Raw genomic sequence first — 27,500 nt, forward strand, 5'->3', positions numbered from 1 at the left:
GCAGAAAGAACTTGAGCTCTGTTCTCAGTCTGACCAATCAACAGTCAGTATTTCATCATGTGACCCCGTGGAGGTGACCGCTATTCATCCTGATATTGTGGCACAATCCTCATAAATCTATAAAATATAAAAATGTGTTTCCTACATGATATAAAAGTGCACTTGAGCATGAGCTACTCAGTGAGTTTTATTAATTAATCAGGAACAGATAAAAGGGATAAAGTGTCGCTGGGTCATAATTGTGTGTTTTATCCACATGATCTGAATTCTGGACCCGGTCTGACCCGAAACACTCAGGCTGGAGTTACGGCTGATTTTTAAAAACTCACACTTGACTGTGTGTGTGTGTGTGTGTGTGTGTGTGTGTGCACGCAGGAGAAGAAGCTGTTAGAGGAGCGGGTGAGTGAGATGACGTCTTTATTAACTGAGGAAGAGGAGAAGGCGAAGAACCTCGGCAAGGTGAAGAACAAGCAGGAGATGATGATGGTCGACCTGGAAGGTAAAAAAAACTTCATCACAGGTTTATTTAAACCTCCTTCTCTCTTACATCCACTTCTTTTATTCTCAAAGTCTGATTTAATTTGTCTCCTACACAACTGTACACACACACACACACACACACACACACACTAAACCACTCTGCTGTCTCTGTAGCAACTGATATGTGATATGATGTGTTTAACAATTAGTATTCAAAATAAATTTATATAATCTTAATATGTTTAGCTCAAAAACACGCTGTTATGTCACCTCTTAGAGTTGACGTGTGTGTGTGTGTATATGGCCAGGTCTGCAGAAGCCTCTATATTAAGTGTGTGTGTGTGTGACCTACAGAGCGTCTGAAGAAGGAGGAGAAGACCCGTCAGGAGCTGGAGAAGGCCAAGAGGAAGCTGGACGGAGAAACCACAGACCTGCAGGAGCAAATTGCTGAACTTCAGGCTCAGATCGATGAGCTCAAAGTCCAGCTGGCCAAAAAAGAGGAGGAGCTACAGACTGTGCTGGCCAGGTAACTAACACACACATTAATCTTGTATATCAGAATAAACCCATCCTTGCAGTCAGTGTACTCATCTTTCCTTTTATTTATTTATTTGCGTGTGTGTAAAATGAAGAGGAGATGAGGAAGTGGCCCAGAAGAACAATGCTCTGAAGCAGGTGAGGGAGCTCCAGGCTCAGCTGGCCGAGCTTCAGGAGGATCTGGAGTCGGAGAAAGCGGCTCGGAATAAAGCGGAGAAGCTGAAGCGGGACCTGAGCGAGGAGCTGGAGGCGCTGAAGACCGAGCTGGAGGACACGCTGGACACCACGGCCGCTCAGCAGGAGCTCAGGTACTGCACGGACCTTAACACTGGGTCAGAACCAGACCCCGAGTCTCAGAGGAGTTGGAGCTCGTGGTAGAGAGAACTCTGGTTCTGTTAAACAACACCAGGTTAGGACAGAACCGTGATCCTGGAGGAACAGAGCTTTAAGATCAGAAGTCACCAAGTTACTCCTTCAGCCTGCTCACACACAGCAGAGACCTGAACACACCATGAGTTTAGTTTAAAAGCTCACTTGAAGCGTGAGCTGTTGGTCCAAAGCAGTGAGAAGATTTTGTGGTTTAAAAGCTAGACGAGTCTCCTAAGAGCTGACACTGTGTGTGTGTGTGTGTGTGTGTGTGGGTGTGTTAATGATGTTTCTGGTGTTTTTAAGGACTAAGAGAGAGCAGGAAGTGGCTGAGCTGAAGAAGGCGATTGATGAAGAAGCTCGAAATCACGAGTCTCAGATTCAGGAGATGAGACAGAGACACGGGACGGCTCTGGAGGAACTGTCTGAGCAACTGGAGCAGGCCAAGAGGGTCAGTCTGTCTGTCTCACACACACACACACACACACACACACACAACCTTAGTTATGTTTCCATGTATTGAATTTATCTTTAAACAGTCCAGTATTAATGTATGTGTGTGTGTGTGTGTGTGTGTGTGTGTGTGCAGTTTAAGCTGAACCTGGAGAAGAGTAAGCAGACTCTAGAGGGTGATAATAAGGAGCTGAGCAGTGAGGTGAAGGTGCTGCAGCAGGCCAAGGTGGAGTCTGAGCACAAACGCAAAAAACTGGAGGCGCAGCTGCAGGAGGTTCTCACTCGCGTCACTGAGGGGGAGAGGAGCAAAGGGGAGCTGACTGAGCGCGCTCACAAACTACAGGTACAAGACTGGGAACGTGCTGTACTAAACGTTTCAACACTGTTCTATTAACACCAATTTATTATATTATTAATTATAATCATTTAATTCTATTAGTAATATATTGGGATCCATCCATGATATACATGATATACACAGCATGAACACAAATACAAACAAAACTACGGGTTTAACAAACATCTGTTTATATTTCAGTTGTATATGATGTTTGAATTGGTTATGATGGAGAGGTGTGTGTGTGTGTGTGTGTGTCCGTCCTCTGTGTACTTTATGAACCTGGTGATATGCAGTGCATAATTGTGTGTGTGTGTGTAGACGGAGTTGGAGACGGTGTCTGCTCTGTTGGAAGATGCTGAGAAAAAGGGGATTAAACTGGCTAAAGATGCATCGAGTCTCGAGAGTCAGCTACAGGACACACAGGTAACACTATACACTGTGTGTGTGTGTGTGTGTGTGTGTGTGTGTGTGAGAGAGAGAGAGTCATTCATCCAGCATGTCACATTTACAGTAAGTCACCTTTATGAAGAAGTGTGTGTGTGTGTGTGTGTGTGTAGGAGCTGCTCCAGGAGGAGACCCGTCAGAAGCTGAATCTGAGCAGCAGGATCAGGCAGCTGGAGGAGGAGAAGAACAACCTGCAGGAGCAGCAGGAGGAGGAGGAGGAGGCGCGCAAGAACCTGGAGAAACAGCTGGCCACCCTGCAGGGACAGGTACATGTGGAGACACACACAATCACACACACACTCGGTCACAATCACACACACACACATTGTATTGGCACCTGTAACCTCGTATGTATACACAGATCTAGGTTCCTCCTGTGAGTGTGTTTGAGATTTATCCTGTGTGTGTGTGTGTGTAGTTATTTGAGACAAAGAAGAAGCTGGAGGATGACGTGGGCGTGGTCGAGGGTCTGGAGGAGGTGAAGCGGAAGCTGCAGAAGGACGTGGAGTCGTGTAACGCGCGGCTGGAGGAGAAGATCCTGGCCTTTGATAAACTGGAGAAGACGAAGACGCGGCTGCAGCAGGAGCTGGACGACCTGACGGTGGACCTGGACCACCAGAGACAGATCGTCTCCAACCTGGAGAAGAAGCAGAAAAAGTTTGACCAGGTATGCAGAGGGTTACTTTATTAAGTAATTGTGAAGTTTGGTCTTAAACCTTTAAACCCATTATTATTATTTAAGGTACGATTCTCTCACTTTGTATCACTTTACAGGATTTCGTTAATAAATATTTTTAAGGAACTTCTTTTTTTTTTTTTGTGAGAATATATATTGATGTATTTTTCAGTGTTAAGCTCTTACGGTGATGCAGCCCATGGTGTGAAGTTAATCGTGTGTGTGTGTGTGTGTGTTTCTGTAGATGCTGGCGGAGGAAAAGAGCATTTCTGCTCGTTACGCGGAGGAGCGAGACCGGGCGGAGGCCGAGGCGAGGGAGAAGGAGACGAAGGCGCTGTCGTTGGCTCGGGCGCTGGATGAAGCTCTTGAGGCGAAAGAGGAATTTGAGAGACTGAACAAGCAGCTGCGGGCGGAGATGGAGGATCTGATGAGCTCGAAGGACGACGTGGGCAAAAACGTGCGTTAATTAGTGTTTATTACATGTTTATTACATGTTTATTACACCAAATGTCTCCAATCAGATAAGTTTTGATTCACATACCTGCAGTATGGGGTTAACATCTGGGTGGGTGTGTGTGTGTGTGTGTGTGTGTGTGTGTGTGTGTGTGTGTGTGTGTGTGTGTGTGCGCGCAGGTGCATGAGCTGGAGAAGTCTAAGCGCACCCTGGAGCAGCAGGTGGAGGAGATGCGCACTCAGCTGGAGGAGCTGGAGGACGAGCTGCAGGCCACTGAAGACTCCAAACTGCGCTTAGAAGTGAACATGCAGGCCATGAAGGCGCAGTTTGAGCGCGACCTGCAGGCCAGAGACGAGCAGAACGACGAGAAGAAGAGACTCCTGGTCAAACAGGTCCACATGCAGTATAGTGCACTACACAGGGGCCCTAGTGTGTGAAGGGTATATAGTGTTGACCCGCACACTCTGCCCAAGATCCCTCGTTACCTGGAGGATCACACTAGCTGACCTTCTGATGTGTGTGTGTAGGTGCGTGAGATGGAGGCGGAGCTTGAGGACGAGAGGAAGCAGAGAGCTCAGGCCGTGGCTGCGAAGAAGAAGCTGGAGATGGACCTGAAGGACGTGGAGTCTCAGATCGAGGCGGCTAATAAAGCTCGGGACGAGGCCATCAAGCAGCTCCGCAAACTTCAGGTGTGACATCACACACACACACACACACCCCTGTAAGACACACCTGTACTGTGTTACTATAGCGTGTGTGTGTGTGTGTGTGTGTGTGCTGATCAGGCTCAGATGAAGGACTATCAGAGGGAGCTGGAGGAAGCCCGAACATCACGAGATGAGATCTTCGCCCAGTCCAAAGAGAACGAGAAGAAACTCAAGACCCTCGAGGCTGAGATCCTGCAGCTGCAAGAGGTGTGTGTACACACACACACACACACACACACACACACACACACACACACACACACACACCTGACACGTAGACCTGTAGACCTGCTCAGATACACACTTGGGCTATACACACTCATGCTGACAGTCTATACATGGAGTCCTTTTTCTCTCTCTGTGTGTGTGTGTGTGTGTGTGTGTGTGTGTGTAGGACCTAGCTGCATCAGAGAGAGCGCGGCGTCACGCAGAGCAGGAGAGAGACGAACTGGCTGATGAAATCTCTAACAGCGCCTCCGGAAAGTGAGTTCACGCCTGAACAAGACACATCAGAGGGGCACGCCGTCACGTGTAAACGTGTTAATACTAAACGTGTGTGTGTGTGTGTGTGTGTGTGTGTGTAAGGTCCGCACTGATGGATGAGAAGCGGAGATTGGAGGCTCGTATCTCTCAACTGGAGGAAGAACTGGAGGAGGAGCAGAGCAACATGGAGCTGCTTAATGATCGCTTCCGCAAAACATCCATGCAGGTAAACACACACACACACACACACACACACACACACACACACACACACACACAGGGAGAATGAGATGCAGTGTTTATTAAACATAAAGTCTATATTCAGCTGAGTTTTCTGTGTGTGTGTGTGTGTGTGTGTGTGTGTGTGTGTACAGGTGGACACTCTGAGCACAGAGCTAGCAGGCGAGCGCAGCACGGCTCAGAAGAGCGAGACGGCTCGACAGCAGCTGGAGAGACAGAATAAGGACCTGAAGGCCAAACTGCAGGAGCTCGAAGGCTCGGTCAAATCCAAGTTCAAGTCCACTATCGCCGCCCTGGAGGCCAAAATCCTGCAGCTGGAGGAACAGCTGGAGCAGGAGTCTAAGTACAGCTCCCTTTAAATATTATTAATAATGATAATAATAATAATAATAATAATCTCAGACTTTCACACCAACTTTATAAAGTTCCTTCTTTCCGGTGACGCTACACAATCAGCTCTATATTGAATTTCAATATAACTCATTATAATTTATTATAATTACCCTCATCAGTGCTCTCACTCAGGTTTGGGATGTAACACCTTCACATGCTCCGCTTTAATTATTCATTAATACAGATAAACTATTACGTGTGGCCACGCCCCCTACAGCACAGGTATATAACCAAGATCCAAACAACTGGTGTATTAAAATAAGGTTTATTACACGTTTTATATCGTGTGTGTGTGTGTGTGTGTGTGTGTGTTTGCAGGGAGCGTGCAGCAGCCAATAAGATTGTGAGACGCACAGAGAAGAAACTGAAGGAAGTGTTCATGCAGGTGGAAGATGAGCGTCGCCATGCCGACCAGTACAAGGAGCAGGTGAGGAGCCGACCCCACCTCGACCCCACGGGGTCACCTCTGTCTTCTGGTGGGCGTCTTTAACAGAACACACCTCTTCTTTTAAAAATGTGTGTGTGTGTGTGTGTGTGTGTGTGTAGATGGAGAAGGCCAACTCTCGTATGAAGCAGCTGAAGCGTCAGTTGGAGGAGGCGGAGGAAGAAGCGACGCGCGCTAACGCCTCCCGCAGGAAGTTACAGAGAGAGCTGGAGGACGCCACGGAGGCTAGCGAGGGTCTCAGCCGCGAGGTCAACACACTCAAGAACCGCCTCAGGTAACACACACACACACACACACACACACACACACACATTGTTTTGTTTCATTTTTTTTCCTTCACAGTATTCTGAAAGTGTAGATACTGTAAAGTAAGTGTGTGTGTGTGTGTGTGTGTGTGTGTGTGTGTGTGTGCTGTAGGCGTGGGGGTCCGGTGAGTTTCCCCTCAGGTCGTTCGGGTCGCAGGCAGCTCCAGATGGAGGGGGATCTCTCAGACGACGACGCGGACAACAAAGTGAGCGAGGCGAATGAGACACAGCCGCCACAGAGCGAGTAGAGGAGGGGACAACACACACACACACACACACACACACACACACACACACACACACCCTGCCCCTTGTCCCGCTTTCTACTTTATTCCTCCATCCTGCAGTAACATTACATCTTCCAAACACACACACACACACACACACACACAGCATGACTGATGGCTCGTCAGTGTATGAAGGATGTGATATGAAGGAGTCGCTCGATTAACTGGAACACTAAGAGTGAACACAATGTTTAAGTCCAGGAATCTAATATTCATCTACAATAAATTATCATGCACACACACACACACACACACACTACTGTGTCATATCAGGACTCATGAGTTTGTCCTCGTCAGAGAAACACTACATCATAAACACTTTTACACTCGTCTGGTCCGAGTCGAGTCTCACTGCAGTGAAGGAACATGAAGAGAAACACCTTCAGGATCTTCACACTGTAATCAAGTGTGTGTGTGTGTGTGTGTGTGTGTGTGTGTGAGATGCATGGGCTGCTTGTTTCTTTTTCACCAAAACACAACACTAGGAGAATTATTAATACTACAACACACACACACGTACATACAGATCAGCGGACTGGAAACACAAACTAAACTGTGACGAGGCGTTAGCTTTAGCGTTAGCGTATCTCCATTCCATGCTTTGGATAGAAAATGAAGTAATAATGGTGAGTACTGGAACATTCTGTTTGGGAGAATTAGTTTAAAAATAAAATAAAATAAGCTAAAAAATATTTGGGAGATTATTTTAATGAAATAATAAAATGTGACTGCAAAATGTTTTAAACTGCACATGTTAGTTATAAAAGAAGCCATACACGAGTCAAACTGGAACAAAAAAACGAGGCAAACTAACTGGTGTGTGAGAGAGGTGGACTTTTTGCTTTTACGTTTAAGTAACAAACCGCTGCTTTTCCTGGTCTGGTGTCGGTGAGGGGACGCGGGAACAAGGTGAAGGACCGTCTGGTTTAACGAGACTGGAACACAAGTCATGATGGATCAGGCACTCGCATTCGTTAGCCGTTATTAGCTTGTTTACAGATCAGCTTGGAGTCATGAAGCCACTCCCACACGTGTCAGTATTACACACACACACACACACGCTATACAGGTACAACACTAAAATCATACGCTAGTGTGTTTACACCCGTCCACAGACACCACGCCCTCACGCCGTTACAGAAACACACCGGCTCTCTGTCGGCCCGTGCAGCGTCTCATACGAGTGTCGGACCTTCTTTCCTTCCCTTCTTTATTCTTCTTTTCTTTTTCTTTTCATTTTGGGTTTTATGTAAGAATTCTCACTCACTCACTCCTCCCTTCTTTATTTCTCTCCTCAGATCATCTGTCACTTAGAACAATCTGTTCACCTTTCAGTCTTCTAATATTTATCATTTATAGTCTGCAGACTCCGCCTTCAGAATTTAGGCCACGCCCCCTATCCGAGTCTGACTCTCCTTACAAAAAAAAAAAAACTTTAGGATTTATCTTCATGCTCCTCACAGCATCAAACGCAAAGGAGACGTCCCGCACCACACACACCTCGTCTCGGCTGACCGGCCATGTGTGACCTTAAATAGGCCTAAAGTTATCTCTGTATTAATAATAATAATAATACTAGTAGGTGCGGTGTCTGTGGGCGTGTGTAACGATCAGCGTTACTTTTAAGAAGAAAAAAAAAGTGCCTTAGTCACTGATGAAGAAGAAAAGCTTGAAGAGTTGAAGGTGAAACTGACGGGAGAATAATAATTGAACACTATCTAACCTTTTATTTTCTTTATTCGATTTGATTTGTATTGCGCTTCGAGGCGTTTTTGCTCTTTTTGTCGTAAACCAGCTTCAGTGTTATTGTAGGAGTTAAACATCCCATCATCCAGCGATTATTATCCTCATTACACTTATTATTATTATTATTACAATTGGTATTATCATTATTATTATTATTATTATTGTAGTTATTATTATGATCAGACTGTTTGACTACCAGACGCTCGGCTGCAGACGCGCTATAATCCTCTCCTTTATTCCTCGCCCTTGTATACTGTTACTGTATTTCTAGACAACAGTGATTTTTTTTGTAAAGGAAAAAAAACAATAAAAGCTTCATTATAGAAGAACACTTGCCTTTAATGTCTCTTCTTTGTGTGTGTGTGTGTGTGTGTGTGTGTGTGTGTGTGTGTGTGTGTGTGTGTGTGTGAGATTTGTGTACAGCGGCGCTCTACAGGTTTGATGCCCTGAGTTGTTTTCTCTTTACAGCTCGGACGTCACGCGTCCCTCTCGCGCTCTCAGATCTTCGCTGTCTGTTAGCGAAGGGGGTGCACTTAGTTTTGTTGCATCATTCTTCAAAGCTGTAATACAGTATAATGTACCACAGCATCGACCAGTGAAACTGTTACAGTGTGGTGTAGCTATAACTCCCAGCCTCTTCGCCTCTTCACTCCTTCATTCATTGTGGGAAGTGGAGCTCATGTCAGACCTCCGCTGTATTCTGACATCTGGGAGCTAAAGCGGGTCTAATGGTAACGGTTTTAGTGATTTCAGGACGTCTAGTTGATAAACCTGGTATGTTGTAACTGAGGTGAGGTTCAGCACAGTGTAACGTGGGACGTTGTTCAAATGTGCGTCGTAGAGAAACCTGCTGACTCTAACACCGTACTAACACTTTAAACTATGGGAAACACTTTTTTTTGTTTTTTTTGGTTTTTTAAACGCCGCCAAATGTGACTTTCTCACATCTTTACCAAATTAACGTTAGGGAGGTTAAGACTAAAACAGGGGTGCACTTACTTACGTTCAGTTCTATGGTGTGGTACAATATAGACAGTACAGTGGGGCTGCAACTAATGATAAGCTATCGATTACTGAAACTAATAGACACTTTATTAATCTCGAAGGAAATTCCAGAATAAAGCTGAATCAGATCGTCCCTGATGAACGAGCCGAGGTGATGGTGCTGAGGGAAAAACTCCCTGAGATGAGTTATAATAGGAGGAAACCTTGAGAGGAACCAGACTCAACAGGGAACCCATCCTCATCTGGGTGATAACGGATAGCAGGGATTGATCTGCACTCATACTGTGTTAGGAGGCTGGAAGTTCAGTAGAACAGGAGATGTGGAGAAGTTCATATGGAGTCCAGTTGGTTATTGGAGACTCGGGTAGACTGTAGGAAATTCCAGTTCCCACACGCATCCCAGGGAGGCCACACGGGGCACCAGGACGAGTCAGACAGGGGCAGAGGGGGGTCTGGATCACTGCAAGCTCAGGAATTACATTTGTAGTGAGAGAGAAAGAGATGGCAGTTAGGTCTGGTCACAGTCACACAATGTATAATGTGAATGTATATTAACTGTAGAGTGCAAGCAGAGACTCCGGCAGGACTAACTATGACATCATAACTAAAAAGGGAGGAGCCAAAAGGAAACACAAACATGAGGGGGAACTGAGATGTAAAGCAACCAATCACCTCACCGTCAACAAACCTGAGTGATCAATGAGAGTGAGGAAGACAGCATCCAAACATACCAGTTCACCATAATACTCTACGTCCATGAGTCCCCCAGATCTGCTCCTTTACCTAAGGCTAATCTATTTATAAAAATGCTTGGCTAAATAAATAGGTTTTTAGCCTGGACTTAAACACTGAGACTGTGTCTGAGTCCCGAACACTATTTGGAAGACTATTCCATAACTTTGGGGCTTTGTAAGAAAAAGCTCTGCCCCCAGCTGTATTTTTCATAATACGCGGTGCTGACAAGCAGCCTGCATCCTTTGATGGAAGTAGGCGTGGCGGATCGTAAGACACTAGCAGTTCGCTCAGGTACTGCGGCGCGAGACCATTTAATGCTTTATATGTCAAGAGTAGTATTTTAAAATCAATGCGAAATTTCACAGGGAGCCAATGCAGTGAAGATAAGATAGGGGTGATGTGCTCATATCTTCTGGTTCTAGTGAGGACTCTCGCTGCTGCATTCTGGACTAGCTGAAGCTTATTTATGCATCTAGCTGACAACCAGACAGTAAGGCATTACAATAGTCCAACCTAGAGGTGATAAAAGCATGAACTAGTTTTTCTGCGTCGTTTAGCGACAATATATTTCTTATCCTGGCAATATTTCTGAAGTGAAAGAATGCTATCCTGGTAATATTATCTACATGTGCTTCAGTGGGCCTGAAACTGAACTCTGTGGAACACCAAACTCCACTTGAAAACATGCAAAATAATCATCGTTTAAATCTACAAACTGATAACAGTCACTTAATGAGGTCGAGTAATACAAGCATAGTTACACAACCCTGATCAGAGGCCAATAGAATGTCATTTACTACTTTAACGAGCGCTGTCTCTGTGCTGTGATGAGGCCTAAATCCTGACTGATACAGCTCATGTATGCCATTTCTATGTATATATGAGCATAGCTGCTCCGCTACTATCTTTTCCAGAATCTTAGAGATAAAGGGGAGGTTTGATATCGGCCTGTAATTGATCAGCTGACGGCTCACAGTACAGTGTGGAGTGTGTGTGTGTGTGTGGAATAGTGTGATTTATTTATTCCTGAAGATCACAGAGTCTGAGCACTGTGACCCTTAACACCCTTAAAAAAAACACTATGATGTTCTCAGATCTTCACCAAATTCACAGTGTGTGTGGAGTTTGCATGTTCAGGATAAAGAGTGTGTGTGTGTGTTATGGATGTCAATACTAACACAGGGGTGCACTTAGTTTAGTTCTCTCCTTGCACCCAAACAGTTGTAACACAGTATAGTACAGTATGGTAGAGTATAGCACAATGTAGTGTGTGTGTGTGTGTGTGTGTGTGTGTGTGTGAGCTCTCAGCACAGGATCAGGACCGAGAGTTAAATAAGGAGACGTGAGACTTGTGATGGCGTTTTATTACAGAACCACAGACAAAAATAATCTACTGTAGAGCAAAACCTCCAGCTTTATAAAGTGTTAAAACTCTCCACGTCTTATTCACGTACACACAACACGGTTAGATCAGCTACGCTACAGAGGTTAGCATGTTCAGTATCTCACACTCACACACACACACACACACACACACACAGTGTAGCTAATGCGCTCATCTTTGGCCAACAATCAGTTCCTTTAATCTCTAATACAAACTACACGTCTAAAATAAAGGGGAAAATAACAGGTTTAAGAGGAAGAGCTGATACTAAACAGAGGTATTTATCTCTCACACACACACACACACACACACACACACACTTAACAGTTGAGAAGTTTTATTAATTTTTTTTGCATTTGAAGCATCCTGCATAGTTTATTAGTGTATAATCTCACAATCGAAGGCGTTTCAGTTCACAGCCGCGTGACGACGATCAGTCTCGCTGTAGGGTGTAGTGACGCCACTCGTCCAGTAGAGGGAGTCAGAGTCAGAGAGGAGGGCGGGGCGCAGTGTGGCTGCAGGAGGAACTCCTTCACCCCCTACAGTGGGAACGGAAACGCCCCTATGCGGACAAGTTATTCCCCCTGTGTAGTGTGTTAGTGCGCACTTCATCACAGCACCGATACCCGACGTAGTGAACATAAACTAGTGTGGAATATAAGTGGCATTAAGTTTACACCCCCTGTAGGGCAGTACAGGTACAGAGGTAGGTTATACTCAGTAGTGCACTGACATGTGCACTATGTAGTGTACGCAGTGTATAGGGACCACACCTAACCTAGTGCACTACAAGGTCCAGGGTGAAGAAACGCACACATACAGCGTTCTAGTGTCTCAGAGCGATTAACGTCACCATTAGACGTGGAGACTGATTATCGGCACGCGGCTGATTGAAAAGTGACACTTTCAAGTACGAGCTCAGGTTTGTCTCTCTCTCACACACAGACATACACACACACAGAGACATACACACACACAGAGACATACACACACACAGAGACATACACACACACAGAGACATACACACTCACTCTCTAAAAATAAATCAACTTCAAGTTTCAGAACAAGGTCCAGTGTGAGTCTACAGCACCGAAACACTGAGTGACTGAGGGATATTACGGTCTCTCTCTCTTACACACACACACACACACACACACACACAGTAATGCAGATGTTTACGTTTCTCTTCCTGTCTATAAACTTTAGTATTTAATGCTGAATGAGCCTCAAGTGTCGCTGTGTTAAAGCTCATAAATAACTGAAGCACTTATTAAAACCTCAAACACTAACAGCTTTTAACATTCTACTGGATAAAGAGTGTAGAATTGTATCTCACACACACACACGCACACACACACACACACATACAGCAGCACAAACTTAAATACAAATATAAATTATGTCACTTCCTTCCACAGTGATTAAGGTCTTATGTAAACAGCTGACTGACAAAATCCGAAATGACGACGACCCGCTCGCGCCTCTGCTCTGCTCCAAAACCCCCACCAGACGCCACGCCCGAGGTCACATGATCTATAAAAAAATAGTATCGCTAATAGTAAAATAAACAAAAAAAAAATAATAATAAAATGAAGACAAGTTTAAGTTTACTAAATGCACATAATTATTCAGTGTTTAAAGTCTGTGCACTTTAGCACCCCCTGGTGGTGCCAACGAGTTCAGCATGTTCGGCTGCGTTTCTTTTTCCGTTTCCTCTGCTCCCAGACGGAGGAGGTGCTGCCCCCGTGTGGAGAGAAGAGGAGGAGCTCTGCTACATGTCTGGGTTAAATATTATCATCAAATTAATTTGTAAACAATTCAGACTAAATGAGCGAACGCACACACACAGGAAGTCACTAATATAATATATCTTGGGTTGCTACACTAACTCCTCCCACACATTCTGATTGGAGGGAATCAGGAACTCCGCCCCTCTGCATCATTATTCTATGTGCGTTGTTTTATTTTTGGTGTGTGAAGAAGATTGGAAGAGAAATCTGTTACAGGAGGATCACTTTGTTCCAATCGATTAGGTCCAGAAGCTTCACACACTCTCACTCTCTCTCTCTCTCTCTCACACACACACACACACACACACAGCAACACCAAAGTTTCTCATGTCTATCAGTTATTGATAATAATAATAATAATAATAAGAGATGCTGTGTGTATGTAGTAACAGCCTTGTGACGGGGTTTTGTGGTTACATTCACGTCTCATTTCCTCTTCACGTCTCCTCCCTGACTTTGGTTCGACTCTGCAGAAGAGGAAAAAGAAAAACCCAATTACAAACAGGTAATTTTAGGAAACATAACACCACAAAAAACAGAACGCTTCGTTAAGGGTGAAATGATACGGTGCACTTGTCCTGCCGTGTGAAAACAATAAAGCAGACGGAAAGAGAGAAGCTCAGGGTAACAGGGAGAGAGAGAGAGAGAGAGAGAGAGAGAGAGAGAGAGCGACACAGACAGACAGAGAGAGGAGGAAGAGAGGGAGAGAGAGAGGGAGAGAGAGGAGTAAGAGAGACAGAGAGAGAGGGAAAGAGAGAGACGGAGGAAGAAGTGCTGGAGGATGCGTGTATTTTACCTGAGAAAGCGAGCTGCAGGTGAGGAGGAAGCGCCGCCTGCACCCCCGACTGCAGACTCTTAAACAGGTCTGAGGGGCGCGGAGACGGAAACGACAGCACAGAGAGAGAGAGAGAGAGAGAGAGAGGGAGAGGAGTCTGAAACACGGCTGTGTCCTAAACGCCTCCCTGCTCACTACACCGGGTTTATCACCAATACCATAGAGTAGAATAAAGGAATAGCGCTCTAAGTGCTGCAGTGCATTATGGGATTGAACAGGGTGTGGTGAGGGTGTGGAACTCACTCGGTGTCAGGGTGTATCCTGAGCTGGAGGTGTGCGTGGCTGCACCGGGCGGGGCAAAGTTCAGCAGAGGGAACTGGAAGGGCAGTGAGACGGGAACGAGACCTCCGAACATCCCCAAACCCAGCGGCATAGACGCCACCTACAGACAGACAGACAGACAGACAGACAGACAGACAGACAGACGGGTTGGAATAAACACAGCGGGAATGAACACTCATAACGTAAAGGTATGCGATCTATTCAAAGTACCTGGTTTAAGAGGGCGGAGTCGGACAGAGACGGCAGTCCCATGGCCGAGGCACAGTTGGCTGAAGACTTGTTGCTCTGACTGGCCCCGCCCCCTGCTCTCTGCCTCTGTCCGTGATTGGTCGTGAGAGATGAGGAAGTGAGGTTACAGTCCTGGAAGCTGGAAGATGTGTGGGGCGTGGCTACAGGGGACGGGCCGAACGGCGATTTGAACCCTGAACTCTTTGGGCCATACTGGGTAGGTGGAGTCGAGACAAGTGGGCGGGACGAGGAAGGAGCTGGGGAGGAGACAGAAGGAGACGTTGCTACTGGAGAGCGATGAGCAAGGTTAGGAGGCGGGGTGGGAACAGGCGGGCGGAAGGCGGAACCGGAAGGAGTTTGTAACGGCGGACGATGGGAGCTGGCAGAGGGCGGGGTTGAGGCTGAAGAGCGGTGGGTGGAGCCAGAAGGAGGAAGCGTCAAAGCAGTGGATCGGTGGGTTGGACCAAGGTTTTGAGGATTTGAGGCAGAAGGATGATTACTGTGAGAAAGTGGTAATGGGGAGGGAGGGGTAATAGCAGGGTGATGGGAGGAGACTGGAGGGGAGGGAGTAGACACAGGAGACCGGTGGGCGGAGCCAGGAGACATAGTTTGAGCAAGAGGACCAGAAGGTGTGGCGAGAGCAGGGGTGCGGTGGGTGGAGGCTGAAGGCATGGTCTGAGCAGGAGGTGTGGTCTGAACAAGAGGGCGATGGGGAGAGCCAGAGGGCGTGGCCTGAGCAGGGGTGGGGTTGGCAGAGCCACAGGGCGTGGCCTGAGCAGAGAGCCGATGGGCGGAGACAGGGGGCGTGGTCTGAGCAGAGGAGCGGTGGGCGGAGACAGGGGGCGTGGTCTGAGCAGAGGAGCGGTGGGCGGAGACAGGGGGCGTGGTCTGAGCAGAGGAGCGGTGGGCGGAGACAGGGGGCGTGGTCTGAGCAGAGGAGCGGTGGGCGGAGACAGGGGGCGTGGTCTGAGCAGAGGAGCGGTGTGTAAGTTTGATTATTGGAGAGTTACTACTTTGGGAAGACTTCGTGATCGTGGCTTGCATGGGTGTTATGAATCTCTGCTGGTGGTGTCCAGTGGGCGTGGCCTTTCTCTGGAAAACAGAGGTTGATGGTGACGGGGGCGTGGCCAATTGCTGAAAGTTTTTAGGGTTTATAGAGGTCAGATTCGGCTGCTGCGTGCCGTTGTCATACAGTCTGTTCGATGCGGTTTTCATCATGGCCGTGGGAGGCGTGGCTTGGCCGGGCTTTGTACCCATCGCGCCAAACGGCTTCTGGAGAGGCGTGGTCGTCGGGGGTGGGCGGGGCTTAGCAGCAGGCGTAGGATTTGTGGTAGCGTTGCTGGGTCGACTAGCGGGTGCCACCGCGTGTCTCTGCACTGAGGAGATGTCTTTCGGCGTGGAAGACTGTGAGGAAGGGGCGGGGCTTGCTACGACAGGAGGGGACGAGGATGAGGAGGAGGAGGTTGTGCTGGGGGTGGAGTTTGGGTTCATCCCTTTAGCCGAGTTGTTGAGGAGCGTGAGAGCCTGAGCGATGGAGTCGAGCGAGCTGGTGGCCAGATCTTCATCCAGCGAATCAGACAAGCAGATCGGCTCAGGGGGCGGGCACGTAGGGAAAGGGGCGGGGCTTACAGCTGGCAACGTTCCGAGTTGCCATCCCGTTTCCTAAAGAACAGACTTAATTAAAAATTGATGTCTGAAACTTACACACACAGACAGACACACAGACACAGACACACAGAGACAGACACACACACACACACACACAGACACAGACACACAGACACAGACACACACAGACACAGACAGACACACACAGACACAGACAGACACACACAGACACACACAGACACAGACAGACACACACAGACACAGACAGACACACACAGACACAGACACACACACAGACACAGACACACACACATTACCTTTACTTTCGCAGGTCTTGGGGTGGAGATGATCCTCTTCTTCCCCCTGAAACACAAACGAGTTGCAGTACGAGTGTGTAGCGGTTCGCTAACAAAGATCCGTCATCTGATGAGTTACCCAGTCGTACAGCACAGGGTGTGGATCTTATACACTCAAAGTCTATTGCTTGGAATTACTTGTGCCTAATTGTGTGTGTGTGTGTGTGTGTGTGTGTGTGTGTGTGTGTGTGTGTGTGTGTGTGTGTACTTACGGCTCTGTGAGGTGACCGTGTACTGTACGGCTCTCCTTCAACAGCATCCTTTAACAAACACACCACAGAATTACCATTAATGTACACACACACACACACAAACACACAGACACACAAAAACAAACACACACACACACACACACACAAACACACACACACAAACACAAACACACAAACACAAACACACACACACAAACACACACACACAAACACACACAAACAAACACAAACAAACACACACACACACACACCTGGCCTGCATCCAGCCTTTGGGCCAGAGTGGTTTGACCTCGTTCTCCATGAAGGCTTTAAGATAATCCTCTACAGAGAGAGAACTCTTCTCCTGCTCATAACACCTCAGCTTCATCCGCACCAGGGTACACAGCAGAGTCCTGAAACACACACACACACAGGCAGAGAGGTGTGACACAGGTACACAGGTGTGTGAGTAGTGTGTATAGTGTATAGTGTATAGTGTGTAGTGTGTGTGTGTGTGTGTGTGTGTGTGTGTGCCTCCTGACCTGAGTTTGTCGTCCCAGATGAACTTCTTCCTTGGCCCCATCACTCGCTTCCCAGGTTTCTCCTCCTCCTCATCCTCAGAGCCGTTTCTCTCTCCGTCATCCAGCTGCTGCCTACACACACACACACACACACACACACACACACACACACACACATACACAGAGTCAGTAGATGAGACAGACATGCGCGTGTGACAGACAGACGTGTGACAGACAGGTGTGTGTGTGAGACGGGAAGCCCGTACTTGGCTGCGACTTTAGCCATACAGTCCATGTTGTATCTGGCCGTCTGCTCGGGCATCACGCTGCACACCGCCCACTTCAGCTTCAGCAGGGGAGCACGGAGACGATCATCCTGTTACACACACACACACACACACAATGTATAACTCTTATATTGAAGACGTGTGTCTCCTCCCACTGAACTCTTGAATAATAACCAGCGAGTGCACATCTGCGCCCCCTAGTGAGGGTTCAGTGAAGGTTCAGGTTTATTCCCGTGTAGAGGTTAGGAGGAGATGAGCACTCTCACGCGCACTCTCACGCGCACTCTCACGCGCACTCTCACGCGCACTCTCACGCGCACTCTCACGCGCACTCTCACGCGCACTCTCACGCGCACTCTCACGCGCACTCTCACTCAACAGTAATCTGAAGTTTTTTAATCCATGACCCAGACCTTCAGTAAAGACATGTATTTGTATCTGTAATGAAACACAACTGTGTGTGTGTGTGTGTACCTGAATGTTGAGACTGAGTTTCTTCAGACGTTTCAGTAAAGCCTCTTTGTTGCAGGGAACAAAAGCCTCGAGATGAGAATACACAGCCGAGCGAACGGAGGGGGCGCGTTCCTGTACCTGCAGCTCAATACTACACAGGGGGGGGGGGGGGGGGGGGGGGGGGTGGAGGGGGTATTAAGTGTCAGATCTAAACTTCTGTCCTTAACACTTCCCCTTGTCCACTACCTTTAAGTGCCCATGTTAAATGCAGATCATTTATAGCAGTTTAAGAGTGTGTGTGTGTGTGTGTGTGTGTGTGTGTTACTCACTCTAATAAAATATTATTCATGTCCAGTGTGAAGAACTTCTTCCTGCCCTCCTCATCAAACTGCCTGGACGCCTGAAACAAAGCAAATGAAACATAACAGAACATCAAAAGACACCCGACTAATCCCAGGCCCGGCCGGACCTGGGGGCCGGACCTGGGGGCGGAGCCTGCTCTGGTGGCCCAGGACTTAACACGAGTTTAATAACGCTCGTACCACACGCAGATCCTCGATGCGTTTGATCAGCGGAGCGGGGAGACCTTCGGGAAGGGGGGGAGGACACCCAAGCTCCGCCTCTTGGCTCAAGCTAGCCCCGCCCCCGGCTCTCAGCCCTTCCCCCGCATACATCAGGCCGTTCTCCGCGAGCTGCGTCTGAGGCGCGGCGTCCAGAACGCTGAACTCCAGGTCACTCAACAGGTCCTGCAGGTCGCTCTCACTGGTCGAGGTGAGCAGTGACATCATGGCGGGGTCGGAGGTCAGGTCTCCGAGCAGGGCGTCGCCATGGAGGAGCTGCGTGCTGCTGGTCGGGTTTAGCTCGCACATCTCTTTCTTCTCGTGAGCGAAGCGTCTCAGCATCGCTGCCAGCATCAGCTTCTTCCTCCTCTTCTTCTCTGGGCGACTGAGGAAACACAGAGACACGCCCACATGACATCATCACCATCCATCACCGGCATTAAACGTCCCGCTGGCGTTCTCACACACATACACCTTTATATACTTAATAAATATATCTAATCTCTTACGCTGTCTTGACGAGTCGGTTACTCTTCATCTTCTTCAGCTCCACTTCCTCTCTCCTCCTCTTCCTCTTCATCTCAGACTCTTCATCACCCTGCAGAGAGACCATCAGGCTCACATCACAACAGGACAGTGTGCAGTCGTGCTCACTACACGAGCGGGGAGGGGTGAAGTGTGTGTGTGTGTGGGGGGGGGGGGCCTCACCATGCTGTGGGCGTGTCCCTCTGCGTCGTCGCTCTCGGACTCGGAGGCGGTACGGAACTGCAGCGTGCCCGTGTTAATGTAGAACCCTCCCAGTTTAGTGTTGAGAGACGCAGGAACCAGTTCATCATACTGCACACACACACACACACACACACACACACGTTCTAGATGTGTTTACTGCAAAAATGCTAATTAGTTCTACAAAAACAATACATTTCCCACAAACATGTTATGCTTATTTCTACAGATACAAACAAACTAACAAACAAACAAACAAATAAACAAAGCAGTCGTGGACTAACAGCTTCGGAGTTGTCGATGAAGGAGTCGCTCTCGTCGTACCCGAACCCGATATCGATTAAATCCTGAACCCGGTCCTCGCGCTTCTTCCTGCAGCCTGAACCCTGCAGAGAACCACAGGAGCAATCAAATAAATACATAAATAAATGAATACATACATAAATAAATAAGATTTAAAACAATCTGATCTGATGATAAACTCCTCCCGAGCCTTTGTGAAATAAACACATTCACTCCAAAGAGAATTAATTAACAATCTACAGAACTCACATATTTCTCCTCAAACTTCCTGGCCAGAGCTTCTACTTCCTGTTTCTGGCGCTGCTCGTCACTGAACGGGTCGTCAGGCTGCGTGACAGACGGAGGATTCTTCTTCTTCTTCTTCTTCACCTAGGAAGAGAAATAACACAAACCTGTTAGAACGACAGCTTTTACACTTTCCACAAGAAATCGAGAACTCTAACGGGTCGTCCAGCAGAACGTCATGGATCCATGCTGATGTTCTGGACGGTTCTGCCTCACACTTGGCACGATATAACAGCTAGCTGCTTACATCGACCGCGTCAGCGCCATCCTGCTCTGAGGTCCAGATGTTGGTAGCAACAAAGCTACCTCCGGTGTTGTTACCATGGCAACAGACTGTGACTCTGTCCCACTGAGACGCTCACATGGTTTGAATTCGGAGCTCGAGTTGGATCACGGGGCTCCACATTAACTCCTGAATAAACTCAGAACCTCCATTCCCCTGAGCAGTAACGCACGTGTCCGAGTGTCACATGAGTGTTTCTTTTTCTATAAATAAATCTATACATAATGTGTTTTTGTTTTGATTATAAAACTAAATAACAAACATAATTTTTATAAATAAAACAAAACCTGAGCAGAGACACTGAGGCCAGATAACCGACAAAACTAAATAGAACACAGAGAGGGTCTCTCACACACACACACACACACACACACACACACACACAGGATGCTGTTACTGGAGCACGTTATTCCACTGAGAAATAATAACGTTGGTCACAGTGTGAGATTAAACAGTGGGATAAATGAGCAGATTAATAGATTAACAATAAGATTTTCAGAAAATAAAATATTATATAGAGAGATGCCAGGCTTGTGACAGTCAGTGTTCTAAACACACACACACACACCAACCACGCAGAAATATGCCTACTTCTGTAATAATACTGTACTCTGTGTGAAATACGCACGTGTGTGAGACTGAATGTGTGTGTTAACAGGTTTTTCAGAATTTGCTTCTTAATAGTAAAAAAAAAGTTTTACATGATAATATTTACACTTTTCTAATCTTTATGAAGCATTGACTATGTGTATGTTTGTATAAATTAACTAAAACTTTTTAAAAGTGTATAATAACTCCACATTTCCCTCTCTCTCTCACACACACACACACACACACACACAATAAACGAGCCAGTGGGTGGAGGTGAATGTCTCCCTAACCAGTGCAGATGTTTATCAGATGTTCTGTCTCATCATCACTTTTAGGAGATGTAATAAATTTTAGTGCTGTAACACACACACACACACACACACACACACACACTGGACCGTGTCAGACAGGTCTGCGTGATTACACAGAGGAGAAATAAAAGTGAATTAAAGTAAAGGTTCAGGATGGTAGACTGTGACGTCACTGAATGACGTCACTGTGCGTGACCCAAAACTTTCCTGAGGATTTAGTACTGAACTTCTGCTCACACACACACACACACACAGTGTAGTGACCAGGTTTAGAACGTAATAAATGGTGTGAAGTGAAGTGAAGTGTAAACACTCTGTAACTCCATCACTGTACACACTGTGAGGATGATGATGATGATGATGAAGAGCAACATGGAGGTGTTTGTTACTGTGAGCTCTGTAACTCCTACAAGTCCTTCATGGTGTGTGTGTGTGTGTGTGTGTGTGTGTGTGTGTGTTACCCTCAGCAGGTCGCTGTAGCTGTACTCCGGAGCGCTGTGCTCGGTGCTCTCGGGCAGGGTGATGCTGATCCGCACGGTCCGGCTCTGCCCCGGCTCCCTGCCCGGCTCCCTGCCCGGTCCAGCCGCCTCAGGAGCTCCGAGTCCCGGCTCCAGGCTCGGACTCGCCTCGCTTTCCGCGTCCACGCGCCGCCTCTTGGCCTCAGAGCTCGGGGCAGCGGCGGCACTGAGGCCCGGCAGAGTGACAAAGGGGACTTTTCTGGGTTCGGCCATTTGGAGCAGGGCCACCTCACCTCTCACACACACACACACACAAGTTCCAGACGACCCGCTGTACACACACACACACTTATTAACCCCCTCCTCCTCCTCCTCCTCAGGTGAGTAAAGATGGCGCGCTCCTCCGCGTTACTGCTGCGCTCGTGCCCATGTCCGGAGGCTCGCGCTGCGCTCGAGGGGCCGCTCCGCTCCGCTCACAGCCGCCATCTTGGATTTTTGGAAATGAGTAAATAACATTAACTCGGAGGAGGTCAGTGCGCATGTGCGGAACGGCTGCTCAGCGCATCGACACGGAAACTAGACAGCGGCGCGTCCAATCACGGCCGAGCTCACGTAACTGAGGACACGCCCCCTGTGGAAGTTCTGAAAAACGTGCCGGCGTGATTACGTCATCGCTCCGTTGCCGGAAGTGACTTCCCTCCATCCATCCCTTTTAAAAGTCATTTATATTTATTATAATTCACTGAGACGAGACACGAGACATTTCCCTCTCTTAATTGTCCACAGATACTCAGTGTCCACACCAGGGGCGGGACTTTACACATCTATATCATTATATACACTTATTACTCCAGGTAATAACTAATCATGACGTTGTGGCTGTGTTAGGACTAACACTAAGAACATTTTCTGTTTCATCCTGTTGGACTGAGTTTAAGGGCTGTACAGGGCCGTGAAAAAGTATTTGCCCTCTCCCTGAGTTTTTACATTCTTGCATGTTCATCATCAAACTCATTTTAATATTACACAAAGATAAACTGAATAAACACAAAATGCAGTTTTTAAATGATGATTTTATTTAGTAAGTGAAAAAAGTTGTGCAATCCTATGTGGAAAAAGTAATTGCCTCCTTCTTAAATCATGAATAAAGTGTGATTTTTAGAAAGATGATACGTCTTTCACGCACCACTGACCTGATTACTGCCAGACCCGTTGACCCAAGAAATCACTTCAATAGAACCTGGGGGACAAAGTAAAGCATGCTAAACGCTTGTTGTTGTTGTTTTTAAAGCAAAACGATCTAAAGAAATTCAAGAACAGATGAGAAACAAGGTAATTAATATGTATCAGTCTGGAACGTGTTCCTGAGTCATTTCTAAGGCTTTGGAACGCCAGCGAATCACATGGAGAAAACCAGGAACACGTTGGGACATATTTATTTATTTATTTACTTATTTATTTAAATACTCAAATGAAAGGACAGGCTTTAACTGGTCTAATGGATCATTATTTGTTTTTTTTCCAGATATTTTCAGATTGTCTGAAATATTTTTAGATTAAGTATAGAATACTGACAGTAGAGGAATTACTAAAGTGTGTATTGTAGTATGCATTATTAAAAATATATATATTTTTTATTGCCAAAACACCCCCCTCCCCCCTAAAACAGTGTTGTATTTTTGTCTTTTATTAAAAGGATCTTTTATTAGAACATAAATACATTTTTAAAAAATGACACCATTCAATAATCAATTATAAACAGTAATGAGTATTTAATGTAGAGATAATATTCTTCTAAATGTCTGATGTAACATGATTACAATTCAAATTTTATTCACAAAAATGTTTTAATGCATGTTCATGATTACAAAATAAAGATTTTACTATGTAGGTGTTGAGCAATAAAGAGTGTGACATGTTTTTGCTCCACACACACACACACACACACACACACACACACTCTTTCTAAGGTCCTGATGATGATGTCACACAGCGACTCGGTTGTCTTTGGCCCATTTCTTCATGATGCGGATGATGTACTCGACCTGCGGGTTTCCCGTGCTGCGTAACATCGGCAGAACCTCCTTCAGACTCTCTCTGAGAACAAAGAACAGAGCGACCTGAGCAGCTGATACCCGCAATCATGTGACCTCATCAATAATTACAATCGAGTCCTGATTAAACCTCAATCACATCTGATTATTAACGATCAGCTGGGCTAAACGTCACAGTGCCATGTGTGTGTGTGTGTGTGTGTGTGTGTGTGAGAGACCTTGGCTCTCGTCCTGCCAGGATAAGCTGGAAGATTCCCACACAGGCGCCGCGCTTCCCCTCCCAGTATTCCGGAATCGGATCCAGACGCTCCAGAACGTCAAATGCCTTCGCCGCATAGTAAAACTGTCCCATCTAACACACACACACACACACACACACACACACACCGAAATTTAGGACTCATGAATGTGTAAATTGAGTTTGAACCTCACTGGTCCTGTGGTGTGTGTGTGTGTGTTTGTAACCGGGTTACAGTACAGTCCCCAGGAGAGTCGAGTGAACGACTCGAAACACAGCCTCTTATTTAATCGACTCTGACCTGATGTTCTGAGGAGTGTAAGCTGTATAATGATCTGTAGCAGTGTAGCGTGATGCTAACAACACAAACACACCGCTAGCAACAGCTTTAAGGTTCGTGTTTGCATTACGATGATTATAGTAGACAGAGGCTCGACAGTGACAGACTGAAGATGAAGAAGATGAAGAAGATGAAGGTGACCTTGTAGCAGTCATTAGCGATTAGCTGCAGGAGGCTGAAGGAATCTGCTGAAGTCTCCATTTTGAGGTAAAGCTCCCAGGCCAGACGAGCCTTCTGATTCATAATGTCTACAACACACACATACACACACACACACACACACACGAATACATCACCTTGTCAACCTGACATAAGATACATTATAATACACTATTATTAATAAATTAACAAGCTTCCAAATACATGTTCACATAATATAAAATAAATGAAGTTGTTTAAATAATAAGAGACTGGATATAACCAGATCGTATAGACTTTGTTTAAAATAACTAAATAATTGATCAGTTCTATATAAAAACATGAAATAAAAATGAATAAACTTTGTAGGTTATTGAGTAATTTAATCCTTAAAATATATCAAACAGTCTAATTACTTATTATTCGTGTTTTATATTTCATTAAATAAAATGTAAACTGATGAAAAAGTTGACACAAAAAGAATTAAGCATATTTAATTATATATAACAAACAGATGAACAAAATAATAATTGTTTTCTAACTGCAGTTTAATTTATGTTCAGCAGTCATTCTCCAGTTTCTTTTCCTCCAAGTGTAAGTGTGACCTGAGGGGTGCCATTATTTTCACACAGCTACAAGACATTAATAAGGAGACGTACAGCAGCGGGCGAGCCAGCTCAGGTACACGTAGTCATTCCTGATCTTCTCACTCTGGATGAGCAGGAACACCTGTACACACACACACACACACACACACACCCTTCTTAGAAATATCGATGGTCAATATATACAACCACACACACTTCTGTGCACGTGTTGTGATGACGTGATGGTGTCGAGTCAGTGATGTGAAAGGCTGAAACAGTGAGATGAAGAAATGATAATGAAGGAGTTATACAGTAATAACACGACAGAATGAGGGAGTGAGGGAGTGAGGGAATGAGGGAGTCACAGAGTGAGGGAGTGAGGGAGTGAGGGAATGAGGGAGTCACAGAGTGAGGGAGTGACGGAGTGACAGACTAAGGTAGTGAGGGAATGAGGGAGTGAGGGAATGAGGGAGTGAGGGAGTCACAGAGTGAGGGAGTGAGGGAATGAGGGAGTCACAGAGTGAGGGAGTGAGGGAGTGAGGGAATGAGGGAGTCACAGAGTGAGGGAGTGAGGGAGTGAGGGAATGAGGGAGTGAGGGAATGAGGGAATAAGGGAGTGAGGGAGTGAGGGAATGAGGGAGTCACAGAGTGAGGGAGTGAGGGAATGAGGGAGTGAGGGAATGAGGGAGTCACAGAGTAAGGGAGTGAGGGAGTGAGGGAATGAGGGAGTCACAGAGTGACAGACTAAGGGAGTGAGGGAATGAGGGAGTGAGGGAATGAGGGAATAAGGGAGTGAGGGAGTGAGGGAATGAGGGAGTCACAGAGTGAGGGAATGAGGGAGTGAGGGAGTGAGGGAATGAGGGAGTCACAGAGTGAGGGAGTGAGGGAATGAGGGAGTGAGGGAATGAGGGAGTGAGGGAATGAGGGAGTCACAGAGTAAGGGAGTGAGGGAGTGAGGGAATGAGGGAGTCACAGAGTGACAGACTAAGGGAGTGAGGGAATGAGGGAGTGAGGGAATAAGGGAATAAGGGAGTGAGGGAGTGAGGGAATGAGGGAGTCACAGAGTGAGGGAGTGAGGGAATGAGGGAATGAGGGAGTGAGGGAGTGAGGGAATGAGGGAGTCACAGAGTGAGGGAGTGACAGACTAAGGGAGTGAGGGAGTGAGGGAATGAGGGAATGAGGGAGTGAGGGAGTCACAGAGAGGGAGTGACGGAGTGATGGAGTGACAGACTGAGGGAGTGAGGGATACACACCTCCTCTGCCTCTTTGTAGTTCCCTACAGAAGCCTTGGCCTGAGCGTAGTTAAAGTTAAACGTGTCGTCAGTGTAGAAGTAACTCTAAAACACACACACACACACACACACACACACACACACACACACACACAGAGAGTTAGAGATCATCATTAACTAGTGACTCTACACTTCAAAGCTAATTAAAGTTAATCTAATGATGCAACAGGAAAGCGATGAATCTTTGCAGGGAGGGGGTACAGTGGAGAGGGGGGTACAGTAGGGAGGGGTACAGTAGGGAGGGGTACAGTAGGGAGCAGGGTACAGTAGGGAGGGGTACAGTAGGGAGGGGGGTACAGTGGAGAGGGGGTTACAGTAGGGAGGGGTACAGTAGGGAGGGGTACAGTAGGGAGGGGGGTACAGTGGAGAGGGGGTTACAGTAGGGAGGGGTACAGTAGGGAGGGGGTTACAGTAGGGAGGGGTAGAGTAGGGAGGGGGTTACAGTAGGGAGGGGTAGAGTAGGGAGGGGTACAGTAGGGAGGGGGTACTCCTGTAGGGAGAGGGGCAAATTTCACATAGCCAATCATGTGCGTCTGTAAGTTAAGACATTTGGAAGTGGGTGGATAGTTATGAGTGTGTTACGGCGCTCCCCGTCGGTGTGTCAGAAGGATTTTCTAAAGATCCTGCCATTACATGTCCCAGAGGGAGCTCCTGATGGAGTCCTCATCATTAAGTCCAACTACAGATCATTAGGACGTGTGAGGTCACACCAGAGGAGCCCGCTGAGCTGAAGATCATACAGTCACGTTTCCATTAGTTTAAAAAACACTTTATAAATAAGTTCTTTATAATAATAACTTTATAAATAAGTTCTACACTGACTTTATACTGACAGTTTGTGAACAACATGGTTTAAACGTTGAGGCTGTTTTGCCCCCTGGGGTGAAGAATGAATATCCACATACAGGAGGGGTCAAAAGGGCTGTTAGTGCAACATCATATCAACAAGCAAGAACCCTCTCTTATAGTGCGGAGATCACTCCCGTCTGTCTGATACACAGAACAGCCACCAGGGTCCAGCACTCCGTGTGTGTGTGTGTGTGTGTGTGTGTGTTTCTGACCTTTACTGAGTTGAGATAGATCAGCACATCCTCAAACTGTTTCAGCAGGAAGAAGCAGGAGGCCATGCACTGTCGACCCGGGATAGTGTCTAACACACACACACACACACACACACAGCGTTCAGAACAAGCACATGTTATAAACATGACATCAGTTGAGAGATGTGTAACTCTAAACATTATAAACTGACGTTACCGCATTCACTGGCTGAACCCCCGACCAGCTGGAAGAACTGCTGCGC

At 46.8% G+C, this 27,500-nt stretch overlaps 3 protein-coding genes across 7 annotated transcripts in view; 1 reads left to right on the forward strand and 2 right to left on the reverse strand.

Annotated features, from left to right (window-relative positions):
- The window catches only part of myh10 (myosin, heavy chain 10, non-muscle), a 36,621-nt gene extending 29,330 nt beyond the window's left edge, over nt 1–7,291 (forward strand). For both annotated transcript variants that reach the window (XM_053498612.1, XM_053498613.1), the window contains 18 exons: nt 376–499; nt 835–1,006; nt 1,113–1,325; nt 1,690–1,834; nt 1,973–2,179; nt 2,495–2,599; nt 2,734–2,886; nt 3,039–3,287; nt 3,541–3,753; nt 3,930–4,142; nt 4,278–4,439; nt 4,536–4,664; nt 4,852–4,940; nt 5,043–5,166; nt 5,315–5,523; nt 5,892–6,000; nt 6,120–6,292; nt 6,436–7,291. In XM_053498612.1, the coding sequence (XP_053354587.1) occupies nt 376–499; nt 835–1,006; nt 1,113–1,325; nt 1,690–1,834; nt 1,973–2,179; nt 2,495–2,599; nt 2,734–2,886; nt 3,039–3,287; nt 3,541–3,753; nt 3,930–4,142; nt 4,278–4,439; nt 4,536–4,664; nt 4,852–4,940; nt 5,043–5,166; nt 5,315–5,523; nt 5,892–6,000; nt 6,120–6,292; nt 6,436–6,571 (2,925 nt within the window). In that variant the 3' untranslated portion in view covers nt 6,572–7,291. The remainder of the gene's footprint in view (nt 1–375; nt 500–834; nt 1,007–1,112; nt 1,326–1,689; nt 1,835–1,972; nt 2,180–2,494; nt 2,600–2,733; nt 2,887–3,038; nt 3,288–3,540; nt 3,754–3,929; nt 4,143–4,277; nt 4,440–4,535; nt 4,665–4,851; nt 4,941–5,042; nt 5,167–5,314; nt 5,524–5,891; nt 6,001–6,119; nt 6,293–6,435) is intronic.
- Nucleotides 7,292–11,443: 4,152 nt separating this feature from the next.
- ubn2a (ubinuclein 2a) lies at nt 11,444–22,094 on the reverse strand. Of its 2 annotated transcripts, XM_053498893.1 has the most exons (17): nt 21,552–22,094; nt 19,870–19,989; nt 19,602–19,703; nt 19,300–19,428; nt 19,101–19,189; nt 18,574–18,976; nt 18,361–18,431; nt 18,053–18,182; nt 17,558–17,667; nt 17,313–17,423; nt 17,043–17,183; nt 16,792–16,839; nt 16,541–16,586; nt 14,598–16,277; nt 14,349–14,487; nt 14,067–14,135; nt 11,444–13,737 (listed from the first exon to the last, which is right to left on the reverse strand). In XM_053498893.1, the coding sequence occupies exons 1-17, from the start codon at nt 21,819–21,821 to the stop codon at nt 13,697–13,699; spliced, it is 3,699 nt and encodes a 1,232-aa protein (XP_053354868.1). In that variant the 5' UTR covers nt 21,822–22,094; the 3' UTR covers nt 11,444–13,696. The 2 variants fall into 2 exon arrangements, with proteins under 2 accessions (XP_053354868.1, XP_053354869.1); XM_053498894.1 differs by lacking the exon at nt 14,067–14,135 and having other exon boundaries at nt 21,552–22,092.
- Nucleotides 22,095–23,314: 1,220 nt separating this feature from the next.
- Nucleotides 23,315–27,500, reverse strand: part of ttc26 (tetratricopeptide repeat domain 26) — a 9,183-nt gene continuing 4,997 nt past the window's right edge. Inside the window, exons 11-17 of one of the 3 annotated variants that reach the window (XM_053497757.1) lie at nt 27,455–27,500; nt 27,259–27,347; nt 26,159–26,242; nt 24,978–25,047; nt 24,322–24,428; nt 23,821–23,954; nt 23,315–23,645 (exon numbers count right to left, since the gene is read on the reverse strand). The exon at nt 27,455–27,500 is cut by the window's right edge and continues 18 nt beyond it. In XM_053497757.1, coding sequence (XP_053353732.1) covers nt 23,534–23,645; nt 23,821–23,954; nt 24,322–24,428; nt 24,978–25,047; nt 26,159–26,242; nt 27,259–27,347; nt 27,455–27,500 — 642 coding nt within the window. In that variant the 3' untranslated portion in view covers nt 23,315–23,533. The remainder of the gene's footprint in view (nt 23,646–23,820; nt 23,955–24,321; nt 24,429–24,977; nt 25,048–26,158; nt 26,243–27,258; nt 27,348–27,454) is intronic. The other 2 variants (XM_053497758.1, XM_053497759.1) reach the window with 2 other exon arrangements.

Source organism: Clarias gariepinus, chromosome 6 (assembly GCF_024256425.1).
Source record: "Clarias gariepinus isolate MV-2021 ecotype Netherlands chromosome 6, CGAR_prim_01v2, whole genome shotgun sequence".
NCBI lineage: Eukaryota > Metazoa > Chordata > Actinopteri > Siluriformes > Clariidae > Clarias > Clarias gariepinus.